The 27,056-nt window shown below is 41.8% G+C and overlaps 2 protein-coding genes across 3 annotated transcripts; one reads left to right on the top strand and one right to left on the bottom strand.

Annotated features, from left to right (window-relative positions):
- The first annotated feature begins 87 nt into the window (after window positions 1–87).
- On the top strand, window positions 88–20,774 carry slc36a1 (solute carrier family 36 member 1). 2 transcript variants are annotated; one of them, XM_077533045.1, is made up of 12 exons: window positions 88–298; window positions 2,569–2,671; window positions 4,828–4,882; window positions 4,956–5,046; window positions 5,794–5,882; window positions 7,315–7,404; window positions 7,533–7,617; window positions 8,477–8,704; window positions 10,140–10,238; window positions 10,316–10,482; window positions 10,796–10,965; window positions 18,610–20,774. In XM_077533045.1, the coding sequence occupies exons 2-12, from the start codon at window positions 2,638–2,640 to the stop codon at window positions 18,861–18,863; spliced, it is 1,362 nt and encodes a 453-aa protein (XP_077389171.1). In that variant the 5' UTR covers window positions 88–298; window positions 2,569–2,637; the 3' UTR covers window positions 18,864–20,774. The 2 variants fall into 2 exon arrangements, with proteins under 2 accessions (XP_077389171.1, XP_077389170.1); XM_077533044.1 differs by having other exon boundaries at window positions 89–298; window positions 4,768–4,882.
- Window positions 20,775–21,350: 576 nt separating this feature from the next.
- mtnr1al (melatonin receptor type 1A like) lies at window positions 21,351–26,502 on the bottom strand. The gene is made up of 3 exons (XM_077533046.1): window positions 26,024–26,502; window positions 24,026–24,144; window positions 21,351–23,881 (listed from the first exon to the last, which is right to left on the bottom strand). The coding sequence occupies exons 1-3, from the start codon at window positions 26,298–26,300 to the stop codon at window positions 23,231–23,233; spliced, it is 1,047 nt and encodes a 348-aa protein (XP_077389172.1). The 5' UTR covers window positions 26,301–26,502; the 3' UTR covers window positions 21,351–23,230.
- Window positions 26,503–27,056: the final 554 nt, after the last annotated feature.

Raw genomic sequence — 27,056 nt, 5'->3', positions numbered from 1 at the left:
TGTCGCTGCCTTTCTTTGGCCCCAATGCGTCAATTAGAAACAAAAATCGTTTGTTTCTAGGCAACAGCACAATCACGCGCACTGGTGGCTACTTCCGGGTTGGTGTCACGTGACCTCGCGGCTGGCTTCTGGCCGATCGTCAGTGGCATCCGCGCTCGGGCACACATTCGCTGGGATTTGTCACCACTCGCGACGGCAACATGAGCACAAAAGCTCTTTGGAAACGCTAGCGTGAACCCCCCAGAAGCACCGCGCGGAGGGCCGAGGGGCGACACAGACGACGGCTTCTTTTACGGAGGTAATGAAACAAAAAGAGATTTTGTGGCGCTGGGTGTTGATGGTTTTAAGGATGGCTAACGTCGGCTAGCTATGCTGATTTATTCGTTGTTTCGCTGTTTTATGGCAGTCATGGGGGTAACAGGTTTAGATTAGCGCGGTTATCTGGTCGTTTGCACGTAACTCCTCGTCACCAATCCTATTTTTAGACCACCCGCGTCGTGTTATTTTTGTGTTATAGGCGGCTAATGGTAGCCGTGGTACGGTTGGAGACAGGGTATGCATCATGTAGCCACCTCCAGGGCGAAGCTCTCAAATTGGAGCTCGTCGGTGGTGTTTCTGGCCTGGTCCCATCAGTGAGAGATAACATTGGAGGATTCGTCAGTGGGGGAAGACAGGCTGTCTGCTCCCGGATTGGGTCTAAATTAGGGCTGCTTAATTCATGGCAATCGCAATACATTGCAATGTAGTAGAGTGCAATTTTCAAATCGCAAAGGCTGCATTTTTGTGGAGAAATAATCTGCTTCATTTTGGTCTATCGGCGTACATGATATATAGCCTTACACTACTATACACATAATAAGATTTGAAATATATATATTTTTCTCTTTGGGGAGCATTTTTGCTAATTAACGACTACACAGGGCAAACTTTGACATTATGACAATGTAATGAGGAAGTTGTAGGATTGAGATTTTAGTGTATTGCATTGCACATTGTGTTGAATCATCAAATGTTTGGACAAAATATATTTTTGCTTTATTAAAGAGCAAGTATGAATACAAAAGAGAAATGAAAACATTTGATTTAAGTTGCTTTCCTGTTTTATATAGCCACAAGTTCCTATTTCTTAAATTCACATTGTGCATAGCAGCAATTTTCTTGGGGCTATTTCAAACACAAATATGCAGTTGTGCTTCTAGTACATAACCTAGGGGTATGCAAACTTATGAACACAACTGTATAATGAGAAAATGGCTTTATGCCCATAAAATCCAAAATGCTGTGGCAATTGTTTTGATATTTTCAGAGGTTGAAGTGGACATGATGAGTGGAGTGATGTGCTGTGCCTACACAGGGAAAAACTCATAAGCACCCTGTATAATGTAATTATGGTCACGGATATATATAACAGGTGCTGTACTTGTCACTGTGGTAATAACTGTTAGATTAGGGCTCTCAATGATTAGATAGATGACTTGAGCTAGGCCGTTGTGTCGCTGTTATTCGTCCTTGCTTGGTGCGTTTCTATCTGTCTGCATTCTGACATCCGTATCCAGTAAAAACCAGTTAAGGGCATCAGGTCACACATTCTCACATGGGGAGGCTGAGCCGTCACCCATGTGGGCGGACGGCCTAGACAGTATAAGTTTCTTTCCGTTTCAGTGGGCATTTAAATCGCAGCTTTCCGCGATTACGTCATCACGTGTTGTCAAACCGCAGTTTAACCGCAAATGCAATTAATCGTTCAGCCCTATAACCCAAGCACAAATTCGGTGGGTAGCCAGATTCAACAGACACCTAATCTCGGTTTTCAACATGTCTTTGGTGTGGTTTTGGGTTGGGCTAGGCTGGTTTTAAATATTCACTCAAAACAAACAGTGTTGGAATAAAATATGAGTAAAGAGCTCTTTGTCATGAGTAAACGAACCCTGGCTGCAAACGGTTTCCTTTTGGCAAGTTAGCATTGATGTTTCAGTCAGGGATGAAAAGGTTTACCAATAAACGGTGATTTTAAAAGAGAAAAAAAAAACCAATAGACCAGAAGGGCAAAAAATGCATTATTTTATTTATTTATTCATGTATTTTTATCAATGGGCGATTAATCAGTTGTTGGAGTTTTATTCTGCCAAATATTGGAATCAGCATCAGAAGAACGCAGAAGAAATAGCAAGCGGCTAATTATAACGGGTGCTTATAAATTCACGCGATGCGCGCTCTGCACCCTTGTAGCACATGAGGAAAAGGAGGGGGAAATGCTGGCTTAGTAACTACTAGTTTCATTTTTTTCTATTGAATATTAAAATGGCTTACCTTAGCCAGAAACTGGGTTATTATAAATGGTCAGAAATGAAAATCCACAATAGTGTGAATCTGTAATAACTGAACCATGAAGTAGCAAGGGAACACTGTACTGGTATTGGTTTCGGTGCATCCGCTTACTAAAAAAAATAACTGTCAGATCAGACCCATTTCCCTTCATTTCTGCTCCATCCATCCATCCATCCATGGTAAGAGTAGTCGGTTGTTGATGTTGAATTCATTTTGTTTGTCTTCTTCTTCGTCGTCAAGCGACGTCCATGCTGCACTTGGTGACGTACAGTTTTTAGCAGCCAAGACGTTGGGAGACACAGCGCTGACATGATGTCCTCGAGCGACGACGTTCGAGGGGAAGGTAGGAAAAATGAGTTTGTGTATCTTTACTGTCTTTGATGTTTACAAAAAAATGTTAGCTAACTTCATTGAATATCAAAAAATTGTTTGACGAAAAAAAATACTTGAATATGTTGTTCACACTGCAGCTCAATTCAGATTTTTTTTCTTTTTTGCCCATATGTGACATGAAGAAGATTTTTTGAATGTGAACAGTACAATTTGATGATGAATCTGTCTTTGATGTTAAACAATTACAAATTTGTGTTTGGTAGTTATACAAAAAAGTATTAGGTTGTTTATTTGTTATGGTAAGTGCAAGACTGCATTTTAATTTTTAAAAAAATGTGTTTTCAAGACATTTATGTTAAGTTTGTGGAAGAATAAAGATTTCTGGTGTTTACAAAAATGTATGCGACAGTCAATGGGTACTGAATTGTGTTTGTTTCGAAATTGTTTCTATTAGGCTTGTGGAATATTCCATTTTGTTGTTTTTCAAAAAATGTTTGTTGTTTGCGAAAGACTAAATTGTCTTAAGTCAAGTCATCTTAGAAATTAGATTAAATAAAATCGAGAAGACACTAAATTGTTATAAACATTAACCTTACAGTAGATTGTGAAAGACGAAATTAAAAGATTAAATAGTCTTTGATGTTACAATTGCCTTCTTTTGTAGTTTCAATAAATGCTCTTAGGCTCATTAACACTCAAAATTCTTTGATAATTTGAAAAATGTGTGCTAATTTCATGAATATCCAAAATTGTCTTCTTGGCAAGCACAAAGAAGCACAAAGTGGAGGAAAACAGCTTTTTTTTTTTTGCTTTTTTTTTGGATAAAAGGATCATGTGATAGTAGGCAGTAAATGTCTAACAGATATGACTGACCATATGGCAACTGCAAGCATGCTTAAAGGCACCTCCGTTAGTAAACAGTCTTGTCTGTTTGCATGCCGGATGCAGTTACATTGGATTTGCACACACTCCAACTCCCATATTGATAACAAATGGCTTTGCCTTGTCAACATAAGACATTAAAGCTCATTTGACTGTCTTTTATTGAAAAAGACCGAAGGGTGCTACTAGTGTGACAGCCGCCTCCCTGTGTAACGTGGACCAGGTCCACGGACATGTTGGACTCGTTATGTAATCTTTGTTAGTTGATACTGACACCGTAGCTTTGACATCTTGAGATAACACCATCCTGAGAACGGATGATAATACTGAACTATGTGTGGATTTTGGACTTGAACATTCAATAACGGAAAAGAAGGTGTCGCTAAAGGGCTGACACTGGATTGTTAAAACGAGGAAGTTCAACCAAGCCTGAGTGCAATTCATGCATCATGGCAAGACCACCGAGGCATGCTCCATTTAATGCTCCCTAGCAAATGTGACATTTCCTTAGTGCTGTCTTTAGTTTGAGGCTACGTTGACATGACAACCACAACTATAACGGCTTATTTCATTCTTAATTTCTTCAATTAATTTCTTTTAAGTTTGGTCACGAAATCAAACCAAAAAATAAAAACAGCAACACCATCTTCTGTTAAAAAGTACGTTTCAGTGGGTGTCACTTACGCACAAACTTTTGCTATTAAGATTCTCTGCTTTGCAATACAAGTCAATGACCAATTTTAATGAAGCAGTATACAATTTTTATACAATATTCCCCCTGCAGTCGCCAAAATGTGCAATCATCATTTATCACATTCACACCAGCCATCACTCACTTCCTCTTGTGCGTTAGTGTGTTACGCCTTAGCCTCAGGCGGGGAGGGGTCGTGTCAGCAAACGTCTGTTGACAGTTAAGCCATACATAATCAACCGATGGAAATTGAGTGCTTACAAATCAAATGATTGGGTGTTAGGGACAGGCAATTAATCGCTGTTAAGATATATATTTTTTGGGGGTGGGGTTTAAAGCAGCTTTCTTCATTTGAAATTCTTTCCCATGATGTACAGTTGTACTGCTAACAGTAGCTGCAAACAGAGATGAGTGAGTTTACAAAAAAAATAAATCTTATTATAACTCTGAACTGTTATATAATTTTCATATATTATGCATGTACAGTGGAGGCAGGATACGCTACTAAGGTCTATCTTCTCACCCTTCTGCAGGGTCTCTGTTCTCTGATCAAAACCCATCCGAATTGGATGCTCTGTGTCCTTCCCCTCCAGGACCCTCTCGAGCACAGCGCCACTATGAGAGGATCGGCACGCAGACGGGAACTTCGTATGTAGCTAGTGGAAATGCCGCTAAACGTTGTTGTGTGACGTGGAAACGTGACTTTCTTGTCCCCGTGCAGTTTTTGCCAGACTCTGATCCACCTGCTCAAGGGCAACATTGGCACAGGTCTGCTTGGTCTACCTTTGGCGGTCAAGAATGCAGGCCTGGTGGTGAGCCCCCTTTTAAATTCATCATTCATTTTACTGCACAACATGAAATCAAACAACATGAAACCTTCAGGAATTGTGCCATTTTGATTCGAGAAGCTAGCCATTGTAGCTTGAATTGCACTCAACCCTACTTTGTTCAAAGCATCCATTTTAAGGTCATAAGACCATTTCCAATTCGCCTTTGCCCTGTCAAGATTAGAATGCGTTAATTTTGACACTCATAATTTAAAAATATGGCGACACGGTGGATGACTGGTTAGCACGTCCGCCTCCCAGTACTGAGAACATGAGATCAAGTGCGGGCTTCGGCACTTCCCGGGCGGAGTTTGCATGTTCTCTCCGTGCCTGCGTGGGTTTTCCCCGGGTACTCCCGTTTCCGCCCACATTCCGAAAACATGCACGTCAGGTTAATTGAACACTCTAAATTGTTCCTAGGTGTGATTGCGAGCGTGTGTGGTTGTTTTGTTTCTGTTTGCCCTGCGATTGGCTGGCAAGCGGTTCAGGGTGTACCCAGCTGTTGCCGGAAGCCAGCTGGGATAGGCTCCAGCACCCCCACAACTCTTGTGAGGAGTAAGTGGTTAAGAAAATGGTTGGAAGGATAATTTAAAAATATTTTTGGGGTGTTTCTTCCCTCATCTCCAGCATGGGAAAACACACATTAAATGTTTCTCAGTGTTTTTTTGAAGAATTGTGTTAATCACCCCTCAACTTGATGTGTTGTGTTTGATGTATGTTTCATGTGTCCAGCTGGGTCCGGTCAGCCTGCTGTGCATGGGCCTCATCGCGGTGCACTGTATGAGGGTGCTGGTCGACTGTTCCCACCACCTCAGTGCCAAGTAAGCTCCGTTCTCACCTTATTTGCTTTTTGGGATCACATGCTTGTTTGTCTTTGAACAACATTTGTCATTGTAAGTGTCATTTATTTTTGCTATAGGGCAAATGTACGGCCTATCCAGGATGCTCTTCTGTCCTTGGCTCAACACACATTATGTCAACATTAAATTTTATGCTTAAAAGATGACATTGCATCAACGTTGTATTTTGGTTGAATTAAAAGGTCAATGTTTAATAATTAATGTTGAATCAATGTTCTCCATTTTGTCCTTCAGCGGAGAAATGGATTAGGAGAGGGTGAGGGGAGGTTTTCTGGGGACATGCCTGTTATAATTATTACACAATAATACATTTCAATATTACATACTTGCAATTTTATTAGGGTGTCCGTGAGATGCGGTGGGAGGAGGTTGGCGGGGTGGGGGGGGTCTGGCGGGGGTTGGGGGGTGGTGGTTGTGGGGGTGGCGGCTTGTTTGGGGGTGGGTGGTGCTCTGGGGGCGGGGGTGCTGGGGGTCGGGGAGCGTCTAGAGGGTTGGGGGTGGCGGGGGTTGGGTCGTGGTGGGTGTGGGTGGGGTGCGGGGGCGCCATGGGGGCCTGCAGGGCCTCGTTCTGTGGCGTTGGGCTCGGCGTGCGGGCCGGGTCTGGGTCGGGGGCGCTCCGGTCGTCTGGGTTGGCTCGCCGGCCGGTGGTCGCCCGGGGGGGTTGTGCGTTGGTACTTCCGCAGCTTGGGGGGCCACGGTCGACGGCTCCCCTTTGGTGGCGGTCCTGATGCATGCCAGATCCATCACACTACTGAAATTCAAACACAACCCGCCTCTCCCTCCCACTGCTCGTTGAATCAGTGGGAGCTGGTGTCTGTGAATCTCATTCTGTTTCATCTATCCTTCCCTCCTTCCTCTCTTTAGTTTTTCCTCTGGTCTCTTGAGCTCTCCTTAATTTGTTGGAATTTAGAGGTTTCTGGGTTGGTGTAAGACTGGTTTTGTAACCATGTGGATGGCAGGAGGTGTTTAGTTGGTGCTGGATTTCGCTTTGATTTGTCTTTCTTTTCTTTGGCCATTCCTCTGGTCTCCTGACCTTCTGAACCTCACGACTCTGGCGAGACTCTGAAGTATCCGGTTAAGGTGAAGGGTAATGGGATTTTTATTAGGTTTTAGGTGAATTAATGAGTACAAATTCACACACACACACGCGCACAAACACAAACGCACACATACGCACAAAAAAAAAAAAAAAAAAAAAAGAGAAAGCAATGATGGTAAGATGTTGAATCGGTAAGACTGCCGAATGAGCAATTCTGAGTTCGCTCTATTAAAAAATAAATAAATAAATAAATGAAGGATTAGACTAACTTGGTTCTTGACTTGGTTCTTTACTGGTTCCATCCTCCAGACTAGTAAAGAGTGGTCACAAATCCAAATGTGTTTTTCTGTTCAGGATGAACAGGCAGTCTCTGACGTACGGCGAGGCGTTCCAGTACGGCATGGAGAATGTTTCATGGCTCAGGAGACACTCGCATTGGGGAAAGTAGGTTAAACATGTGTACACATCCTCAAGCATCATAACATTACACAGCTGATGTTTTTATTGAACCGATTCGGCACTTGTTTTATAAGAATGTCGCGATCAAAGCGTATTTGTCCGTTTGCTTTTAGACGGACCGTCAACTTGTTCCTTATCATCACCCAGCTTGGCTTCTGCTGTGTTTACTTTGTCTTCCTAAGTGACAATGTCAAGCAGGTAACGAACACACAGGGTTTCCGTTCACCACAGCGACCTCCATTTTATCTGCGGTCACTATGTCCTTTGACCGTTGGCGTCATATCACAGCTCTGCTCTTTGAAACTTGTATTGCAAAGTCAAACTGTGGTGAGCTTTCGACACCTGCTCTTCGAGCCACACTTCAGCTTCATACAGTATGGAATTTATACAAGGGGTTTTGCAAGGCCACTAGATGGCAGTACCAGTCTGTTGTCACTGTTTCAGACGTTACCATCAACTTACAAATGTGCAGTGGAACCACAAAACGTCAAAAAGTCGAATTAGGGTTCAAATTTAAAATTAGGGTTTGAAGCCAGGATATAAGCAAAGGTTAGCGTTTCATAGTAGGATTTTCAAACATGCTGCTTCAGACATTGTTCGGTTTGTACATTCCCAGTCAGGGTTTGGAGCTCAAGTTAAGAATCAAGTTAGAGTTGAGCCAGATTGAGAGTTTCAAGTAGGGTGTCACGAATGCATATACGAGTGTCGGTGCCAATACTTTACGTCTGTTTTTGTACCTGGAAAAATACTCAAGATACTAACACACTGATAGCACATTACCAGGCTGAAGTTTTAAAGGCAGGTAGAGTAGGAGCCATTACAGCTTTGCATAGATACTGTCAGGTGAACACAGGTGACAGCACTTTATTAGATCTTTGCAATTTATGTTCCACAAAAAGGAAAATGGACTCCACTCAGGTGGTGACCGAGGCCACGAGTTGTGGCAGTGGGCCATCCGACAGACCTAACCAGCAACCTAAACATCAAAATAAAATCCTATCCTAAGTCGTACTTGAATCGAATTAAGTGTTTTTGCCTCGTTTTTCCTTCCTGGCAGGTGGTGGAAGCGGCCAATGCCACCACCTTCAACTGCCAGGTAGACGGCGGCAACCAGACCCAGGTTCTGGTGCCCAGCTTTGACTCGCGCCTCTACATGCTCTGCTTCCTGCCCGCCTTCATCCTGCTGGTCTTTACGCCCAACCTTAAGTACCTGGCGCCGCTCTCGCTCATCGCCAACCTGGTCATGGCCGCCAGTCTGGTTCTCATCTACTTCTACTCCATCACGGTAAACACCAACGGGTGTTTTTTGTTTATCATTATTATTATTATTATTATTATTATTATTTTAGCTTCTTCTGTGCTTACACGTCGTCACGTGTGAGTAGGGCAGACGAGTCTAAATTTCATGAATGTCTGTGATATATGCCTGCCGGACATTTGCATAAAAAGCCATTTGTTCACTTTGACACTTCAAGTAAAGTGGCTGGGCACAGGCGGTGAATCACAAGTAGTTTGATTGAACATTTGAATGGCTAAGGGAATTCTTCCTCTGCTAACAGATGACATTTAAGTCCAAAAGGAACTTTAGATTGGTTCGATTTTATTTTTTGTTTTGTTTTGCTGGCTTTACTTTTAAAACTTCTTTGTATTATTTAAAAAAAAAAAAGAAGCTGTTTTATCAGTGGACTGTTTGTTTTTAACGCTTCCACTTGTGAGCTTCAAAACCAAAGCTTAAACATTAAAGAAAAACTTGGGGTATGCCACACACACCCAAACATGATTTCAAGCCTGCGTCAACGTTTCAAATTGGGTTTTGAGGTCTAAGTTAAGGTTTCAAATTGGCGTTTTAAACAAGGGTTATCGGTGCAATGCATCATGGTATGTTTGGGCTGTGAGCAGTGGCTGTTCACTACTTTTAAAGGTTCATTTTGGGATACATTGAGGGCACTTTTCACAGAATAGGTGATCACCTGTAGAGAATGGCTCAAAACACAACCAATCAGTTTCTTCACCACAGATGACGAGTCTGCAACGCTGCACCGACCCGCCTATTGATATCCGGTCCCAATCTTCCCTTACTTGTGTATGCAGAACATGTTGATGAAAGTGACTTGGAGAATGTGTAAATAAATATTTAATAGTCCTTCATAGGCCCTCTTGCTTTCCAAGCCGTAGTTAAACGAATTAAATTATTCAATTTTATCCATAGGCCGATGCACCAGGTCTGTGAAGCAGCCCCGGACGAAGCATCTGGAGCTACAGATGTGAAGGGATTGCTGTGCCGTAAATCCGTCGGGCAGTGCGTTGCTCGTTATGATCATAATGGATGTTGGTTCAAAAAACACGTTTAAAAACAAACACACAGGAGAGCTGCCATTTTGCTTTGTCCTGTAGTGGCCGTTATAAGGTCAGTTTGGCCATTTCTAGGTGGCCGTCCAAGAGTAGCGAGTAGCCAAAAAATAATAAGCAAATTGACAAATGGAAATAATACTGTATACGGCTACACAGGACCGGAACTGGAAATCGGAAATGAATTAGTACATCCCTGCAAACGTCATCACATTTTTCACACCATATCACACTTTGGTTGATCCTGCGATTAATACTGAACTTTGACTTGTAATCTCAGGCTTTCCTGGTTAAATAATTTAAAATAAATAAATAAATAAATAAATAAATAATAATAAAAAATAGTTTTCTCTTCCATTTTTCCCTTCCAGCACATCAAATACCCCATCGACCTTCCAGTGGTGGGCCGAGCCAAAGACTACCCGCTCTTCTTTGGGACGGCTATCTTTGCCTTTGAAGGGATTGGAGTGGTACGTGCAAGAACAACACGCACACTCGCACTCAAGGCCAGTACTTTCTGACATGCAGTTGTGGCTGTTGTCTTTAGGTCCTCCCTCTGGAGAACAAGATGCACAGGCCACAGAGTTTCCCTTTGGTCCTCTACCTGGGAATGGGCATCGTCACATTTCTGTACATCAGTCTTGGCACCATCGGCTATATGTGCTTTGGCAGTGACATCGGCGGCAGCATCACCCTCAACCTGCCCAACTGCTGGTAAGATGACGTCACAATTGCTGTCATTTATTAGTGAACGAAAGAGAACCTCTGTGGTACTTTCGAGACGTCTTTGCATCTTTAGTGTGCAGCGCTGAACGTACACACTGCTCGCAAAAAGTTAAGTTAAGTTATACGTCGAGAAACAAGTCGGGGTTCAGTGTCTTGCTCAAGGACACTTACATGGTCACAAGGGCTGAGGATCAAACCCACACGGTTGGGAGATGACCTCTCTACCACTGAGCCATGCCACCCCTATTTTACTGGACTTTGCTTGTGCCAACTTACTTCCTTCTCGCTCATCTTGTTGCAGGACTTACCAGGCTGTGAAGCTGCTCTACTGCTTCGGCATCTTCATCACGTTCGCCCTGCAGTTCTACGTCCCCGCCGAGATCCTTATCCCGTCAGTCGTAGCCCGAGTGTCAGAACATTGGGAGGTGGCTGTCAACCTGCTGCTCCGCACTGTCCTTGTCATCTTCACATGTGAGTACTTAAATGATGTCACTACTGTATGAGTTAACATTCACAAAGGAACGTAAACGTGTCACATGTCATCGTGGTGAGTTCCATTGCTATGGTCGTTAAAGTGGCAGACACGAAAGCCAAAACTGTCCTTTTTCCCCACCAAGCCCAGAAATTTTGAGTTCCTGGTAACAGACGTTCCTGGTAGTAAAAGGGTCCTACTGAGTACAGTTTGGCAGATAGCGAAAAGTCCCTCAAAGAGTCCAGTGTTGCTGCTTTCAAGGCCTTTATTACACTAACTGTAAACTTACTTAGAGGTAATAAAATTCCTACAATGTATTTTGGTAACTGTTATTAGTGCACTAAGTTTATTCAGAGAGTTTATTCATATTTTATGTTTGTTCTTATTCTGAATACGTGTACTGAATGTGAAGATTATTTATGAGGTGAGATTTTTATTTTTATTTTTTTTATATAAATCCTATATAGGTTTTCTGATGTTTTCTGCACAAAAACACATTCAATGTTGCATGTGTTTTTATTTTATTTTATATTTTTTTGTCTATGTGAAAATGAAAATAAGTAAATTAGCCAGAATTAGATTTACCATATTCTTGGTGCCATAGACTACTAAAAATAATGAATGTAGTCGAAGTGTGGTTGTACTCTTCCCCTGCAAAACACACCTCCATGATTTCCAGGCAGTAACAGTATAAATAGAATGGATAGTCGTCCTCTTACCGTTGATTGATCATTATGCCAGGAACTAAATGGTTGTGCCTGTGAACACCCACCATATAGACCCTTCGTTGCCTGATTCAGTGTGCAGGTACTGGAGCATGACTTCCACACATTCAAAGTTTATTTTTTCCACATTTAAGATTGTTGCCACTAGTTTAATGAGTCAATGAATTGTACATCTGCATTCATGGTGTTTGTGTTGGCCTGCACTTCAAATGGCTGTGGCAAAAAGTTACTTTTTTTTTAAAAATTATTATTATTATTTTTTTACATTTTTCCTTTGATACAACTGTAATGTCACTGCTGTTTAAAAAGGGTATCTCGTTTTTATGCCTCTGCTAATTTGCACGTCTGATAGGATCTCAAAGAAAATACTGCAGTATGACTCAGAATGGAATCATAATTAAAGTTGTGAGCGATGAATGGGAACTGACACCCCCGCAGCCCACGCCCAATGTGGGCAGATGAAATCAAAGCTTTTGGAGTGGCGTGTGAGACGTTTTGGTCAAGCTCTGTGGTAATAGTTTCTTATCTTATGGGCAAACACCAAACTTAGTTTCAACAATGAAATGTGAAATATTGTTTCAATTTGGCGTAACCCATCTTTCGGGTTTCAAATTTGGTATGAGACAAAATCCCTCGGTGAGTTTTTGAGCATTTCACGTGGGGTCAACTCTTGGTAGACATTCCTGCCAAATTTCAAAATTGACAAGTGAAGCTAGCCTCTGGGACTGTATTTTCAAGACGTTTGATCAAGCTATGATGTTATTGACCTGCACTATTATAAATTGGTGTTTTATGGTGACTCACCAAACTTCACCACCATGCAATGACGACCACAATGGGAGACTTCCTGTATCTCTTTATAATAAACTTTATTCTAGTTAATCTAAATTAACAGTGGGGTTATTTATTAAAATACGAGACTAAACACAAATATAGGCACACCGGATATTTTTCAAATATCAAAAAAAATATTGAAATGGGGCACTGGAGGTACACTTTAAAACTTTTTAAAGTTTTTATGCCAGTTTGTGAATGAATTTGCTCAAATTGACTTACCAGAAGTCGATGTCAGTGAGAATTTTGCAATAATCATGTGACTGGCTGTGGAAAAAGGGTTCTTGTGTCAAAAAAAATCCAAATAGAGATAGTCATATATTCAAATCCTACGTTTTTTTCCCTTTAAAATTATATATAATACAGGATGTACCTAAAAGAATGACAAAATTACAGCAATTTTAATGTTGAAAGGTTGAAATCCATAGTTTTGAGAAAAATCAATCTGCAAGCAGGATTCTTGCCTCATCTATGAAAGAGGACAAAGAACAAAAAGAAAGAGTGTTCATTTATTGTGTCATTAATTTTGGACTAGCAAAAGCCATTCTGGGATGCAGAAATAAAAGATTCACAACTCAAGTGACACGATGTTTGAAGGCAAAAAGAGGAAATGAGTTTTTTAAAAACCCCCAATAAGAGCATATTTGGGTTTTGCACGTGTTAATATGCATCTTGGGGTTTTAAAAGGTTTTTGACTGCCTGTAAACATGCTCACGGATAATCCGTCTTGTTTGCTCAATTTGCATCTCTCCCTCGTGAGCAATTGAAATAAGTCAACCTTTTTCATGATTCTAAATTTTTGTTCAGAGCGCTATGCAACTCTGCAAACGTGTTTGCTTACTGAATGCGTTGTCCACCTTCTTTTGATAAACAGCCATTACGGGAAGCGTAAGTCAAGGGCAAAACCGCAGCACGAGTGAGGCTTTCAGCAGAAGCACCGTGCTCCGTCAACGACTGCGCTCGCCTCGGGACTTTCCTTCATTAATTAACCCCTGGGCATTATCTTATTTTGAAATGACTTGGTCAGAGCCATCAAAAACCCGAAACCGGTCACAATAACGCCTAAGGGTTTTAAGCCGTGATTGGACCCGATAGCGACTCACGCCGACAGCGTTACGCACATGCATGTTGATAAGCCAATCAGAGGGAAGAAATGCATACATGCACCACTTCACATCTGTGGGTCATTCCGCAGGCAGCCCGTGATTTAATTAGTAATGGCCTGCATTGAATGCAGAATTCAGAAGACGAGCTTCGGGTTGGAACGAGGGTGGCCAGGGAAGGAGAAGAGGAGGCCGTGTGGAAATGCTTTTGCATCATGGTTCAAAGTGCGACCGAAGCAGGGAATTGTTTTCTGAACGCAAGCGTAGCCAATTGCCTCCGAGGATTTGGTTCTTTGAGGTGATCAGGTAGTGCTTCGTGCTTCCTGCTTCCCGCCCATTCTCCAGGGAGACGCTTTGGCGTTGTTGCTGCTGAGGTTGTCAAACAGGCTCATGATTTGCCTGCTTTTCCAATCTGGAATGAGAAAACGTCACACAGACAATATGAATCCAAAATCATTCTTCAGTTGTCTTGGCAGTATACAATGTTTAAGGTTGATTTCAAAGGGAGGTCAAGCCCCTTATTTTTAATATTTTTTTTTTGGTCTAAATATGATATTCTGGTTAACATTGCAGTAGTGGAATATGAGTTCAGCAGCAAAATCCAGTCATTTTTATCCATCTCAGGGGACGGCCATTTTGCCACTTGCTGTCGAGTGAAGATGACATCAATATTGCTCAGGTCTCCGGTAACAACCAATCACAGCTCAGCTTCAGAGAACAGGTGAGCCGTGATCAGTCGTTGCCTGAGCCTTGAACAACTGTGATGTCATTTCCTGATTGCGCATGCTAGGCTGCTGGGTTAGCCGTTAGCATCGAGAAAAGTTTCTATATCACTCAAAGGGCTCTGCATTGGCCCATCAGCCCATATAATAAAAATATCTCAGGCTTAGCTTGCTAGCTTGTTCTCATTTGTGTTATTTCTGGCTCGTTTGAAGGAAAAGCGGCATCGCTAATGTCAATGTGCATCCGTATAAAACGTAACAAAAAAGCCATACGACGTTGTGCAAATATGAGATGAATGGGAAACGTTCTCACTCGATATAATACACCATTTTCTCACCGTTTTGAGGTGCACTGTTGTCCGCTGGTTTCATTGGTGTTTCTTGTGCAGAGAGGCTCGCACGCGCTCTTGAGTCGTTGACTCCAACCAGAAAGGACGGGAGAGCGTTTTGCGAGCCTCCGGTGCAAAGGTGGCATGTGGCATGCTGCAGGGGATCCTCGTGACAGCCGCTCGATGGGGCTGTCACGTTCTTAGCCTTTGACTTTTGGGACGTTTGTTCACCTTTAATACTACCAAGCCTGTTCACCTCCTGCTGCTGGTTTGCTTTTGGATTTCCGCCTTCTCATGGTCTCCAGCTGTTAAAGATACAATCGTATGGGATGGTTTCCCATTTTGTTGGTGCAGGAAAAGCAGACGTAGGCTATTGTAGAAGTATCGTTGCCCATGTTGAACGTTGATGAAATGAAACGAAAACCCTATTAGTCATTTCAGCAGAAGAAGACAGTGGCTGACTTTTTCAGACCTCTGAGGAGGGAGATGAGATTGGTAGGAAAGATCGGTTATTTTTAAGGGATCGGCCGATCACCGATCTTCCAAAATTAAGGAAATTAGTTTGTTTTGTTTTGTTTTGTTTGTTTGTCATGCCAGTCCTCATATGTTTCACAGGTAGACAGTTTTTAAAGTGCTAAGGCATACTTTTTTTTTTTTTTGCAAATGATTTTGCAGACCCCAAGTTACAGGGCCTCTCAATCTGAGAAGTACTGCACCATGATAAAGGTCAGTAATCATATGGTTTTCCTCATAATCTGTTGTAAAAATTTCCCATCGTTCTCCTGGGAATCTTGATTATGTTTTCCTGTTTTTCGCATTGAGGCAGACGTCAATCATTTCAAAATTGGTCATTTCAGGACATATTTGTATGGATTTATTCATGAAACGCGGGCCAAGCAAGCAGCAAAACATCTTTTTTGTCATACTTCACACTTGCAGCCCTGCAATTTGTGGCAATCACGTGTTTCAAGTGCGCTGTTTACATGGCAAGGTAAACCATCCTCCGCAACCTCCAAAGCACCGTTTTGTTTTTTTTGTTTTGTTTTTGTTTTAGTCTCGCACATATATCCACTACTGTTCATATTATACTGTACAGCCATGATCCCAATGGGGTCTGACAATGTCCGTTATTTACAATCTGCAGGAAGAGTTGCATTTTATTCTCCCACTAAAAGCGCCATACAAGCCGATGAACTGTGTTCGTTTACTCCGCGTTTAATCGTCCCCTCGTTACAACCCTTTCATGATCCAATTGGGCTTATTTATGCTGATATAAGACCTTTCACATGTCCCAGTGTACTTGTGATTTGTTCGTGCTTATGGAGAAAGTCATCTTGTTGCTTTTAATACTCCAGAGAAGTCAAAGCTTCATATTTGTTCAGGATTTTTTTTCCTTGCATTTCTCAGCAATAAATGTGCTTTTAAAGGCACAAAGATAAATGTTAGGTCCCTTAGTGTTACTCAGGAACCATAAAGCTAATGGTGCTTACATTCATGCTAGGTTGAGGGGCCCTAGATGCTCTTATTCAACTAAATCACTCACAGAAACAGTTGGGTGAAGTTGAACAGCATAACTTCATTGGCTGACAATATAACTTGGCAATCAGAATGCAATCTATGAAAACGCAACTCAAACAAAGCTCCTTAAACAAAATTAGTGGAAAAATGTTTTCATTTCTGACTTAATGTGCACTGTTACTGTTAAAGGGGACCTGAAAAGAAAATTGCATTTTTTTTTTTTTTAGGTTTTTGATTGCATTTGATTGTTGCGTTCCCTCACCCTGACTAAGTCCCCAGAGTTGTTGTTGTTTTTGGGAATGAAGGACAATGTATTACAAAACATATTTACACATTTTTGGGTTTGAATGAGTTCATGGTGAAGCTTTATTTTTTTTTTCCTACACCATATGGCGTCAACGTTTGTTGATTTTGAGGATTGTCCGTTGAAAAGTTGTGACTTCTCATTTGTCACTTCTTGCAGCTTTCGTTTCATTTTATAATTGTTTCATCTGGTGTTACGTGACGTCTCCAGTGACTCAGCGGGAACAAATGTGACAGGTGCAAAATAAAGCAACCAACTCGGGGGATTCAATCAAAGGCCTCGCGAGCGCTGGGAGCTCGCTTGGTCGTCGACCCAATCGCGTCGCTTGCATTCAAAAGGTTTCGAATGAAATCAGCAAGCAATGTGATTCGACTTGACTTGAGCAAATTGATTGAGCATTGGCTTTAACCTCCTAATGCAACTACAACACACTGCTAATTTACATAAAGCGTAAGCTTTAGCCAGCTAGCATGACCTCCTTTTTATCTACATTTTTTTTGCATTCAACTTTAGCATCAGCTTTAGCCAGCTAGCACAACCTGCGAGGAGCTGCAAGATGACACCAACAGACGAGGTTGAATGGCTTTCCATCACGTCATTCATCCGTCACAGTTGCATCATTTGCAAATTAGCATTAAGTGGTCTGCTTCCCTCAGATGCCAGCAGGAGGACGGGAGAAAAGAGTTCATTTGTCTTCTTTTGTTTCTTTACCATGAAAGTTGTTGCGTGGGCAAATTACGCCGTTGTCGCCTCCAGGGAGACGTCGACTGAACCTTTTAGCCCCACTCGTGTACGTTACGCTTTGACTTGAAAGCTGGCCTTCGTCTCCTGAGGTCGGCCCGGCCCTCAGTTCCCCACAAAATGTTTTTTCAAGCGCGTCCTCCCACAACCAAGTGATGCCTTTGCTTGCTGTCACATGAAAGTCGACTTTGGCGTTGGCCTTCCGCTTCATTTGGCTGCAATCTGCCATTGATTGCGCTCAAAAGCGCTTTTGTCAGATCCCGGTCGTGGTCAAAATATGTTCCTGTCGGAGAGGGCAAAAAACGTTTTCCTTCACACATGCAATAAAACGCACAGCTTGTTTTCTTTGGTCAACAGACTACTTTGAGACGCTAAGTAACTTTTTTTTTATTTTGCTAATTTTAATGCTGGTTAAAGCAAGAATTTTGTTAAAAGTGCTCAAGATTCCTGCAGGCATTAAACTTGAGTCGCTATTTATTATGCTTGTACAATTAAATAGACACTTCACTTATGTTTATAGCAATTTATAGCAATAAAAAGGTAATATTTTGTCCATAATTAATTTGATATTTTTTATTATTTTTCACGTACAATTCATACTTTAAAAAACTATTTTGCCATTTGTTGTCGACTGAAAATGACATCACGTGCTCAGGTAATCAATCACAGCTCGTCTGTCTTCTAGGTTTAATCATGTGACATTCACAAGCTGAGCTATGATTGGTCGTTACCTGAGCATATTGTGATATCATTTTCAGTAGACAGCAAGTTGCAAAATGTGTTTTTAAAGGTACTAATTATGAAAATATCAAATTTAGTAAGTATTCCTTTAATTGAAAAAACATTGTCTTGTTTTGTACAAAAAAAATAAATAATAAAAATACATTCTTGTGTTTTTTATAGTGTTTTTTTTTTTAATTGCTCCAAATATTTTTAAATGTTTAAACATTTTCTTGTTTTGTACCAAAAAAATAAATAAAATAAATGACCATCATACTGCAGAGTACACAAGCTACACTCCAACTTCAAGTTTTTGCAAACATAAATAAATATGTATTATTATAAATATATATTATTATAAATTCTGTTTGGTCCAAAAGGAACTTGCATAATTATGGTGTTTCTATTTCTATTTTTTATTTTTTTTCCATCGGTCTTAATATTTTTAAAAGCTTAAGCATGTTCTTGTTTTGTACCTAAAAATCATCGTTTGAATAATTGTGATTTCAATTCTTATGACTAATTTATGAATTACTATTGAGTCTTTGGAGCCCCGATTGCCGCTTACACGCGTGAGCCACGAAAAGGGCAGACACCGTTTGCACGAGTGTTTGTGACCGTATCGCCTGCGTTTTTGTGTTGACCAGGCGCCCTCGCCATCCTGATCCCGGAACTGGACCTGGTCATCTCGCTGGTGGGCTCGGTCAGCAGCAGCTTCCTGGCGCTCATCTTCCCGCCCATCCTGCAGGTGCTCACCTTCCACGCGGAGGGTTTGTCGCCGGCGGCGCTGGCCAAGAACCTGGCCATCAGCCTGGTGGGCCTGGTGGGCTTTCTGGCCGGCACTTACGTGGCCATCGAGCAGATCGTCGCCCGCAACGCGCTCAAACGCGAGCTCCAGTAGACGCCAGACTTTTTATCGTTTTTATTCATCGTCGCTGTGCAGTGTGCGTGCGTGCGTGCGTGCGTGCGTGTGTTGATCCATGTCGTACGCTACTCGGTCCGTCAGGTAGGTGTTTGCTACTTTTTGTATTTTGAGTTTGTTGACGTTAAGTCAAACTACCTCAAGTTTTATTTTGAAAAGTACTGACATGCTTGTTGGTACCTTTTTACCTTTATTTACAGTTTTTACCAGCACCTAATCAACACAATTCAAGTTGCACTTTCATTTTTTGTTTTTGTTGTTGTTTTTTTTGTTTTGCCTTATGCAGTAAAAGAGCACGAAAAAATGGACGTAAAGATCACAGAGAACGTTCTTCTATTGTGTATTTTAATGTAAAAAAAAAAAAGCGGGTCATGCTTTGAATTTATTTACAGTGGCCAGTTTGAAATAGTTTGAAATAATCAGTGGCCGTTTTGTTGACACGGTTTACCAAAGATACCCAAGTTGTTTTTTTAATTAGTTGTACACACATAAAAGTGAGCAGCAGGAAGAATTTCATTTGCCGTTAAAACTGCACTTTAGCAAACATCTGCAAGTTCCAGATGTTGAAATTCAAAATGATTGATTATCATGTTGAGTGGTCTGAAATTGGAGTTTATGATTTAGAGAGAGTTTAGGTTTAGTTTTAAGGTTAATGTTAGTGGGGTTGGGCTCAGAGGTTTTAGGGTTAAGTTTAGCGAGTGTTGGAGGTGGGGGGCGGGGTTAGGTTTGAGGTTAGTATTAGTATTAGTATTAGTATTAGTAGTCGACTCCGACTGCAGAATTGCTGGTTTAATAAACTCAATTGGAAATCCAATTCAAGCCAACCGTGCAACAAGCAGCTCTTTTCGTCCTTAAACTTTCTTTTTTTGATTATTAAATTTTCCATTTTTATTTTTTTTTAACTTAAAAACATGTTTAATAAAGGTTTTTGTTTTTAATTAAAGCAGCACATCTTTTTAGATGGTTTGTTGTAAGTGTAATTCATCACAAAGAACTGTCATTTACAATTCATCATGTCTATGTAATATATATGCAAAGTGAGAACCACGTTATCATGTATATTTATATATACAAAAAAAAAAAAAAAAAAGACGCACCGCACGCTGGATCACAGCAATGCATTTTTGGCCCGGTACACACATGAGAATTTTTTTAATTTTAATAGATTTATTTTTATTTTTTTAAATTTATCTGTAACAAACCCCACACGTAAAGATTGTACATCAGGCTTTCGTTGTCCTCCGAGGGAAAGTTCACATATAATCGATGACAGGCGACCTCACAAACACGAATCCGAGGAGACACTTCCGGTTGCGTGCCGACGGTCGCCGACTGTTTCTGAAGAGGATCGGAGGTGGGAGGGTTGGAAAATTGGCCAAATTGTCAAGAAAAGGAAAATACTCTGGAAAATACTTCCTTTTGTCTGGCGACATGCGTGAAAACATTTGATGTATTTTTCTTACTGCCGCTTCGTTTTTGTCAGTCAGAACGCTTCTTGGATTGGCTACATTCCGTTGATGTCACAAATGTCGTTTCCTTTCCCTGAACACATTGAGATTTTTTATCATTTAAGATTGTCTTTCCCTACCCGGAAAAAATCCACTCTGAACAAAAGGCAACGTTATGGATAAATAAAAATCTGATCCAATTGTCGGGACAGTTGTCTTTATGTGCGTACCTGGCCTTACCTGCACTGTGACAGAGGGACTCTGAAGCTTTCATTTATTCACATTGTGACCATAAATCACGTCAAAGTTTTCATTGATCTGTGTTAACTGTTGAACTGCACATGTTTTAGTCATTTATTTTGGCGGACAAATGCAGTGTTTGTGCATTTCCATTTCCATTCAGATACTTCCATGCCAACAATAAAAGACACTGAAGACAAAACTTTTTTTTTTTTTTTTGCTTTGTTTTTAAGAATGTATAACAATTTGAGTTCATGAAAACAATTTTATATGTGGGAAAATGCCTCAAAACAAGTTAAAACCCATGAAAACGTTCTTTTTGTCATATATATATATATACATATATAAATTTTTAAAATTATTTTTGTATCCATTTTTATTTTTTATTTTCTTCATTTCTTTATTTATTTAGTCATTTATTTATTTTTAATTTTGGCATTCATGACCACCTCCTTCCTGGTTTTCTCCTTCTTAATTTAACATGAAGTCATTCATGTCTAAACATCTGCCAACAAAAGTGAACACACTCCATGTTTTTAGAGATTTGATACCTTTTCATGGGGCAATTTGGGGACTGTAAATTTACACTTTAATACAAGCTGTACACTAACTACATTGTGACATATTGTACATATTTTTTCCATTGGCTTATGAGTAGCAAATGAAGTGTTGTGTGTAGTCAATGAAAAGCGCATGAGGCATAACAGATTGGTTGTCACAGTGAACTCTTTATTAGCTCAGTCCCATTAGCATTTTCATAGCAACGTGACAAAAACATTCACAGGAAACATTCTCCATGGCGATGTGCAAAAAGGTCATGTGACGCGCCCCACATTCAGCTGGCCTGAACTCCTTGAACGCACCACCGACTTTTTCCATCTTTTGAGGCTTTTTTTTTTTTTGACAACACGGCTGTCACAAGGTCATTTGAAGGCGACGAGAAGACAAAACAAAATGGCTTACGACTCATTTCACAACTATTTGGCCTCCGTTGTTTGTCAGGTGTGTTATGTAGCGTGCCATGTATTATGGAGTATGACATTTTAGTGTTCGTTGTGTGTATTGATGCGTAAAATATTAGCCAGTTAGCATTAGCCAGCTGCTAGCTGAAAAGTGCAAAAGTAGCTGTAAAGCGTAAGGAAATGGTGAGGTAACATGTGGAAGTATAATAAATAATTGTGCATGAAAACTAAGACAAAAAAAAATGTTTCAGCATCTCAGCAAAACATTTCAGCAAAAATATGTCAACATTTTTCACAGTGTGTATGTCAGAGGGAGCATCACAAACTTGTAGCATTTAAAAAAATATTGGTTTGAAAATGTCCCATCTGCCATCTAAACTTTCTCTGATTTTTATTTTTATTTTTTATATACACCCATAACCACATTTTAGACCAAAATTGAGGCTTGTTTTCCTGAAAGCATTTGCGATTAAAATCATGTAAACACACAGACACTTGTTTCCATGGTGACTGCTGCATTTCCACCATTTTTTTTAAAGCTTTTAGTTCTTTGTACTTGTAACTCCAAGAACTTGCCAATCCGCAAGGTTCTTGGACCTTTGAAATGTCCAACCTGCCTTTGCAGGGTCTTCTTTTGGCCCAAGAACCACATTTTTGCAAATGTTTCACCGTTAAGTTCTTGCTACTTGCGTTTCTCTCCATCTTCACGCTCTGATCCGAATACCGATTCTTGTCTCTCTGGAAATGACCACACTGCTGAGAAGGATTTTCTTTGCTCCTCATTATATGACCCCAGAACGACATTTACTTCCTGGCTAAAGTTCCATTCGGGGCGAATGTTATTGGAGCTCATCCTGACAGTTGACAGTTGCTTTTGAAAACACACATTTATCACATTTTTACGCACACACAATAGAAGCAGATGATAAACATGCCTCCTCCACATTTTATGTAACGCAGTCGCCGTGTTGGAATGTAAAGTGTGTGTATCGGATGAGTCACAGGAATGTTTGCTCACTTGTTTTTTTCGCTGACAAAATCGGATCCAATTAACAAGCAGGAAGGAGGAGGAGGAAGAGGTGCAACCTGGGTCCTTGTGCCTGACATGTTATGGGTGGGTGTGGAGATAATGATCATAGGTAAACTAAACAATAACAAATATGTTTCTCAAATGCTGTTTTTTTTGTTTGTTTGTTTTTTAAACCAAAAAACAAACACGAAAGCCCTTGAAGAAGCTGATGGAATGAAATGAATACTTAAATCAATATTTATTTAAGGCTTATGGTAAATGTAGTCAATGTTTGGGGGGCAGAATGGCACCCGGAAAAAAAAAAAGTTATGTGTCAATTAATAGTCCAGCCAATAACCATTTTATGTAGCCTTAAATTTCCATTTTGCCAGTGTCCTTGAATGTAGCATCAGAAAACAAAACTCTTGTCTTTTTTTTTTTTCTCTCCTAACATTGGGCAGCTTCAGAATGAAGTGATGATGACGATGATGATGATGATGTTATCGTCCTAAACAGCATCAGCAATGTGTTCCCGCCATTTTGTAAACCTCTTTTTTTTTTCTTTCTTTCTAGCAGGAAGGATCGACCGCAATACGTCACAGCTTGACGGTATTTCTACTAATAGGAGCGAGTCGGTCTTCGCCGTCGTGTTTTGTTTCCGTTTCCAACGCTTCGCCGGCGCCGCCCTCAACAGCGAAACCGGAAGACGACGAGCACGATGCGCTTGTACTCCTTCCTGAAGTTGTGGTTGAGCGCGCCGTAGACGACGGCGTTGAGGCAACTGTTGAAGTAGGCCATGAAGTAGCTGGCGGTGAAGAGCCACTCGGGGATGGCGCGGCCCAGCCGGGGGTGGAGCGCCACCGCCAGGCCGATCAGGTTGAGCGGCGCCCAGCACACGGCGAACAGCACGAACACCACGAACATGGTGAGGAAGTTGCGCACGTCGTGCGGCTTGAGCTTGGGCCGCGAGTCGGGCTTGACGCGGCGCCGGACGCGGATGACCAGCATCCAGATGCGCAGGTAGCAGTAGCTGACGATGGCGATGGGCAGCACGAAGTGCACCACCACCACGGCGATGGTGTAGGCCGAGCTGACCGACTGGGCGAAGGTGCACGAGTAGACGCGCGGGTCGTAGCGCAGCGACTCCACGAACCAGTTGGGCACGATGGCCAGCACGGTCAGCGCCCACACCAGCGCCACGTAGCACACGGTGTTGGCGGCCGAGAAGAGCCGGTCGTAGCGCAGGCTGTGGCAGATGTAGCAGTAGCGGTTGACGGCGATGCCCGTGATGTTGAAGATGGAGCCGATCACGCTCAGGCCCATCAGGAAGCCGCTCGCCTGCCGGAGAGTTCGATTCATTCAGACTTGGCTTCACATGAGACGGGTGTCAAAACGAGGCCGCGTCGAGGTCAAGCCAAATTTCATCTCACTTTAACAGCAAGTGAGAAATATTTCTTGTTGTTGTTGTTTTGTGGCTCTCACCTGGCAGTGCAGGTATCCTGCGATCCATCCGTCGTGGAAGATGGCCGTCAGGACCAGCGGGTACGGATACACGGCCACCAGAAGGTCAGCCAGTGCCAGGCTCACCACAAACGCGTTTCCTGGAAGCAAGATCGGACCCGCGTCAGTTCGCCTTTCAAATGACACCGGCAAACAAAATGTCAGCTTTCAAATTTACACTTTTCAATTAGGTCTACTTTCCAACTAAGTTTCGGTTTTCAGATGACAGTTTCAAAGTCATTTTTCAATGGCTTAGGGTTTCAAATGAAGGTTTCAAGAAAATGTTCAGTTTTTCCAATCAGAGTTTTGGGCATATTCAGCTTTGATGGTTTTAATTTAGGGTTTCAAATGAAGGTTTCAGGACACGTTTAGGATTTCAAGTTTTCAAATTTCGGGCCCAATTTTTGACAAAATGCAGTCTAACCGCATGAGCGGACTTTTCTTTTGCTATTTTCATAAACAGGTGCAGTTCGAAATGGGCCTTGAACAGGTCGCAAGTTATTTGATTGCCTTCGGAAGTCGAATGTGTCGCGTGGTCGAACTGCGCGAACAAAACAAGTACGAAATGGGCCTTTGCGCCGTTGTGGGAGTGAACGCAGCCAACTCGATTGAAGCGGTGGAGCTGCATGTCGATCAAAATCACGTGACACCACATGCGCCACAATTTAGACCCGCTTTGAGCTGATCTCAGGTCCGGTCTACTTTCTGTCACCAAATTGTCACAACGCCCTCGGTCCGATGCGCATCTTAAGGAGCGAATGTTTCCCCCTGGAATGTTCCCGATCACCGGCCGGTTTGCCCTGCAAACCAATACGACCCCCCTTCATCTGCCCGGTGCTCCCACACTCGTTTCTCATTCCACTTTCACGGGGTCGCGATGGCGAGAACACCTGCCCGGTGAAAACGTTTGGGTCGGAACAATGGCAGCTCATTTGCATACAATGACCCCGGAGGAGGGAGGAAGATTCCGGGAGGCGGGAATCGGAATAATGGAGACGGGGGGGGAGAAAAGTCGGGATGGAAAATTGGAATGTCGGGAGATCAATTGAGACGAGAGTGGAGAAGACGGGAGAAAACGTATTTGGCAACGAAGGGCCTGGAACCGATATCAGATATATCGACAAATCTCAACGGAAAAATCCCAAATTTGCCTTGATTTGGCTCATGGACTTTGGAACAGTAAAAATAAAAATAACACAAAATAATAATAGTAAGATAGTATAAGTAAAAAAAGAAAAGAAAATGATTAAAATCAAAAATGTCAAAATATTATTTTTGAAAGGAGTAAAAATAAAACTGGTAAAACGAGAGAAATACTACTAAAATACAACTTTGTCAAAACTAAAAACTAAAAAGGACACACGTAAATAAAATATTGAAAAAATGAAATGAAAACAAAGTAGGACAAACTACAAAAAAAGCAGACAATGAAAATAAAGGCACTATTGTCCATCCATCCATTTTCTTGACCGCTTATTCCTCATAAGGGTCGCGGGGGGTGCTGGAGCCTACCTCAGCTGGCTCCTGGCAGTAGGCGGGGTTATTACACCCTGGACTGGTCGCCAGCCAATCGCAGGGCAGTATTGTGATAATTGTAAAAAAAAAGAAAAAAGAATACCGGTAAAGTCACCACAACAGTATCACAGCACTTCTAAAAGCATATATATATATATATATATATATATATATATATATATATATATATATATATATATATATATATATATATATATATATATATATATATATATATATATATATATATATATATATATATATTATAACTAACAAATACTGCAACACTTATGGAGTAGTTAAAATAATTATACAAACAGTAAACAAACAAAAATGTAGAAATAACACCCACAGCTGGGTTGACCAGTTTTAAGGTTGTAATACATTAAAAAAAAGAAAGAAAGAAAAAAAATCGTAGTAAAAGTAAAAATGACGATCAGTAGTAAAAGTATTGCGAAAGTGTACCAGTCTTCCTGAGTTTCCTGTTCCTGAAGACGGAGATGATGACGAGCAGGTTGCCGATGACGTCCACCACGATGGTGGTGATGAGCACGCCGGCGAGGACGCTCATCGCCCAGGGGAACGCGTGCTGCTGCTGCGGGGCCCCGGCCGGCGTGGAGTTGTGCGGGGGCCACGCCGGGTCTTGCTGCTGCTGCTGCTGCTGCTGCTGGGCGGCCATCAGCTGCGGGAGCTGCCGCGGCTCCACCAGCCTCGCCGGTGGCTCTCGCTGCACGCGCAACATGGCGGAGAAAAACGTCTCGAGAGCTTTTCTTTTTCTTTAGCCGGCGTTTCGGGACATGACAGTGGAGACGCCGGAAGTGGTTCGCGATGGACGAGTCACAAGTTCGAGTCCTGTTGGCACATGCGCGCGTCCCCACGTGCCATCTTGTGCATGTGCGGAAAGTGAGCGTGTGACTTGCGAGCACCTTTTAGTTTACCGCCTTTTGCCCCAACACGCGCCAACATTTCTCTCTCTCTCTCTCTCTCTCGCTCTCGCGCTCTCGCCGTTCCTTTCCCGCCCATTCTACAGCGTTCCAATCCACATCTGACGTGCAGGGTCAACAACTTTTTTTTTTTTTTTTTCCTCACATTTGTTTCATGAAGATGGAAAATTTAACCTGAAGTTAATTAACTAACAGTTAGTTAATGTTCAGTTAGTTACTACACGTAAAAGTCTTGAGAGCTCCCAAATCTGTTGGAATTGAGATGTTTCCGGGGTTGGGAAAAGATTCCGGTTTTGGAACCCTGTGGGTGTCTGCTTGGTGCTGGATTTCACTTTGCTTCTTCTTTCTTTCCTTTGATCCTTCCTCTGGTCTCCTGACAATTTGACGACAATGGCGGGCCTCGAAAGTACGAAGTCGTTTTAAGGTGAAGGATATGTGATTTTTTTTAAATTAGTTTTCAGCTGAATTAAGGAGCACAAACTCACACAGTATTGAGCAATGAGGACGACATGTTGAATGGGGAAAACTGAATGAACAATCCTGAGCTCTCAAAA

Source organism: Festucalex cinctus, chromosome 9, assembly GCF_051991245.1.
Source record: "Festucalex cinctus isolate MCC-2025b chromosome 9, RoL_Fcin_1.0, whole genome shotgun sequence".
Lineage (NCBI taxonomy): Eukaryota > Metazoa > Chordata > Actinopteri > Syngnathiformes > Syngnathidae > Festucalex > Festucalex cinctus.
The sequence above is the reverse complement of the archived record's forward strand: the minus strand, read 5'-3'. Positions and strand labels throughout refer to the sequence as shown.

Excerpts from the sequence above, each read along its gene's own strand:
- slc36a1 (XM_077533044.1), top strand. The coding sequence starts at position 2,638 with ATGATGTCCTCGAGCGACGACGTTCGAGGGGAAG. Across the intron at positions 4,883-4,955 it reads GGCACGCAGACGGGAACTTC|TTTTTGCCAGACTCTGATCC; the intron begins GTATGTAGCTAG and ends GTCCCCGTGCAG. Across the intron at positions 5,047-5,793 it reads TCAAGAATGCAGGCCTGGTG|CTGGGTCCGGTCAGCCTGCT; the intron begins GTGAGCCCCCTT and ends TCATGTGTCCAG.
- mtnr1al (XM_077533046.1), bottom strand. The coding sequence starts at position 26,300 with ATGTTGCGCGTGCAGCGAGAGCCACCGGCGAGGCTGGTGGAGCCGCGG. Across the intron at positions 24,145-26,023 it reads CAGGAAACTCAGGAAGACTG|GAAACGCGTTTGTGGTGAGC; the intron begins GTACACTTTCGC and ends TCTTGCTTCCAG. Across the intron at positions 23,882-24,025 it reads CAGGATACCTGCACTGCCAG|GCGAGCGGCTTCCTGATGGG; the intron begins GTGAGAGCCACA and ends ACTCTCCGGCAG.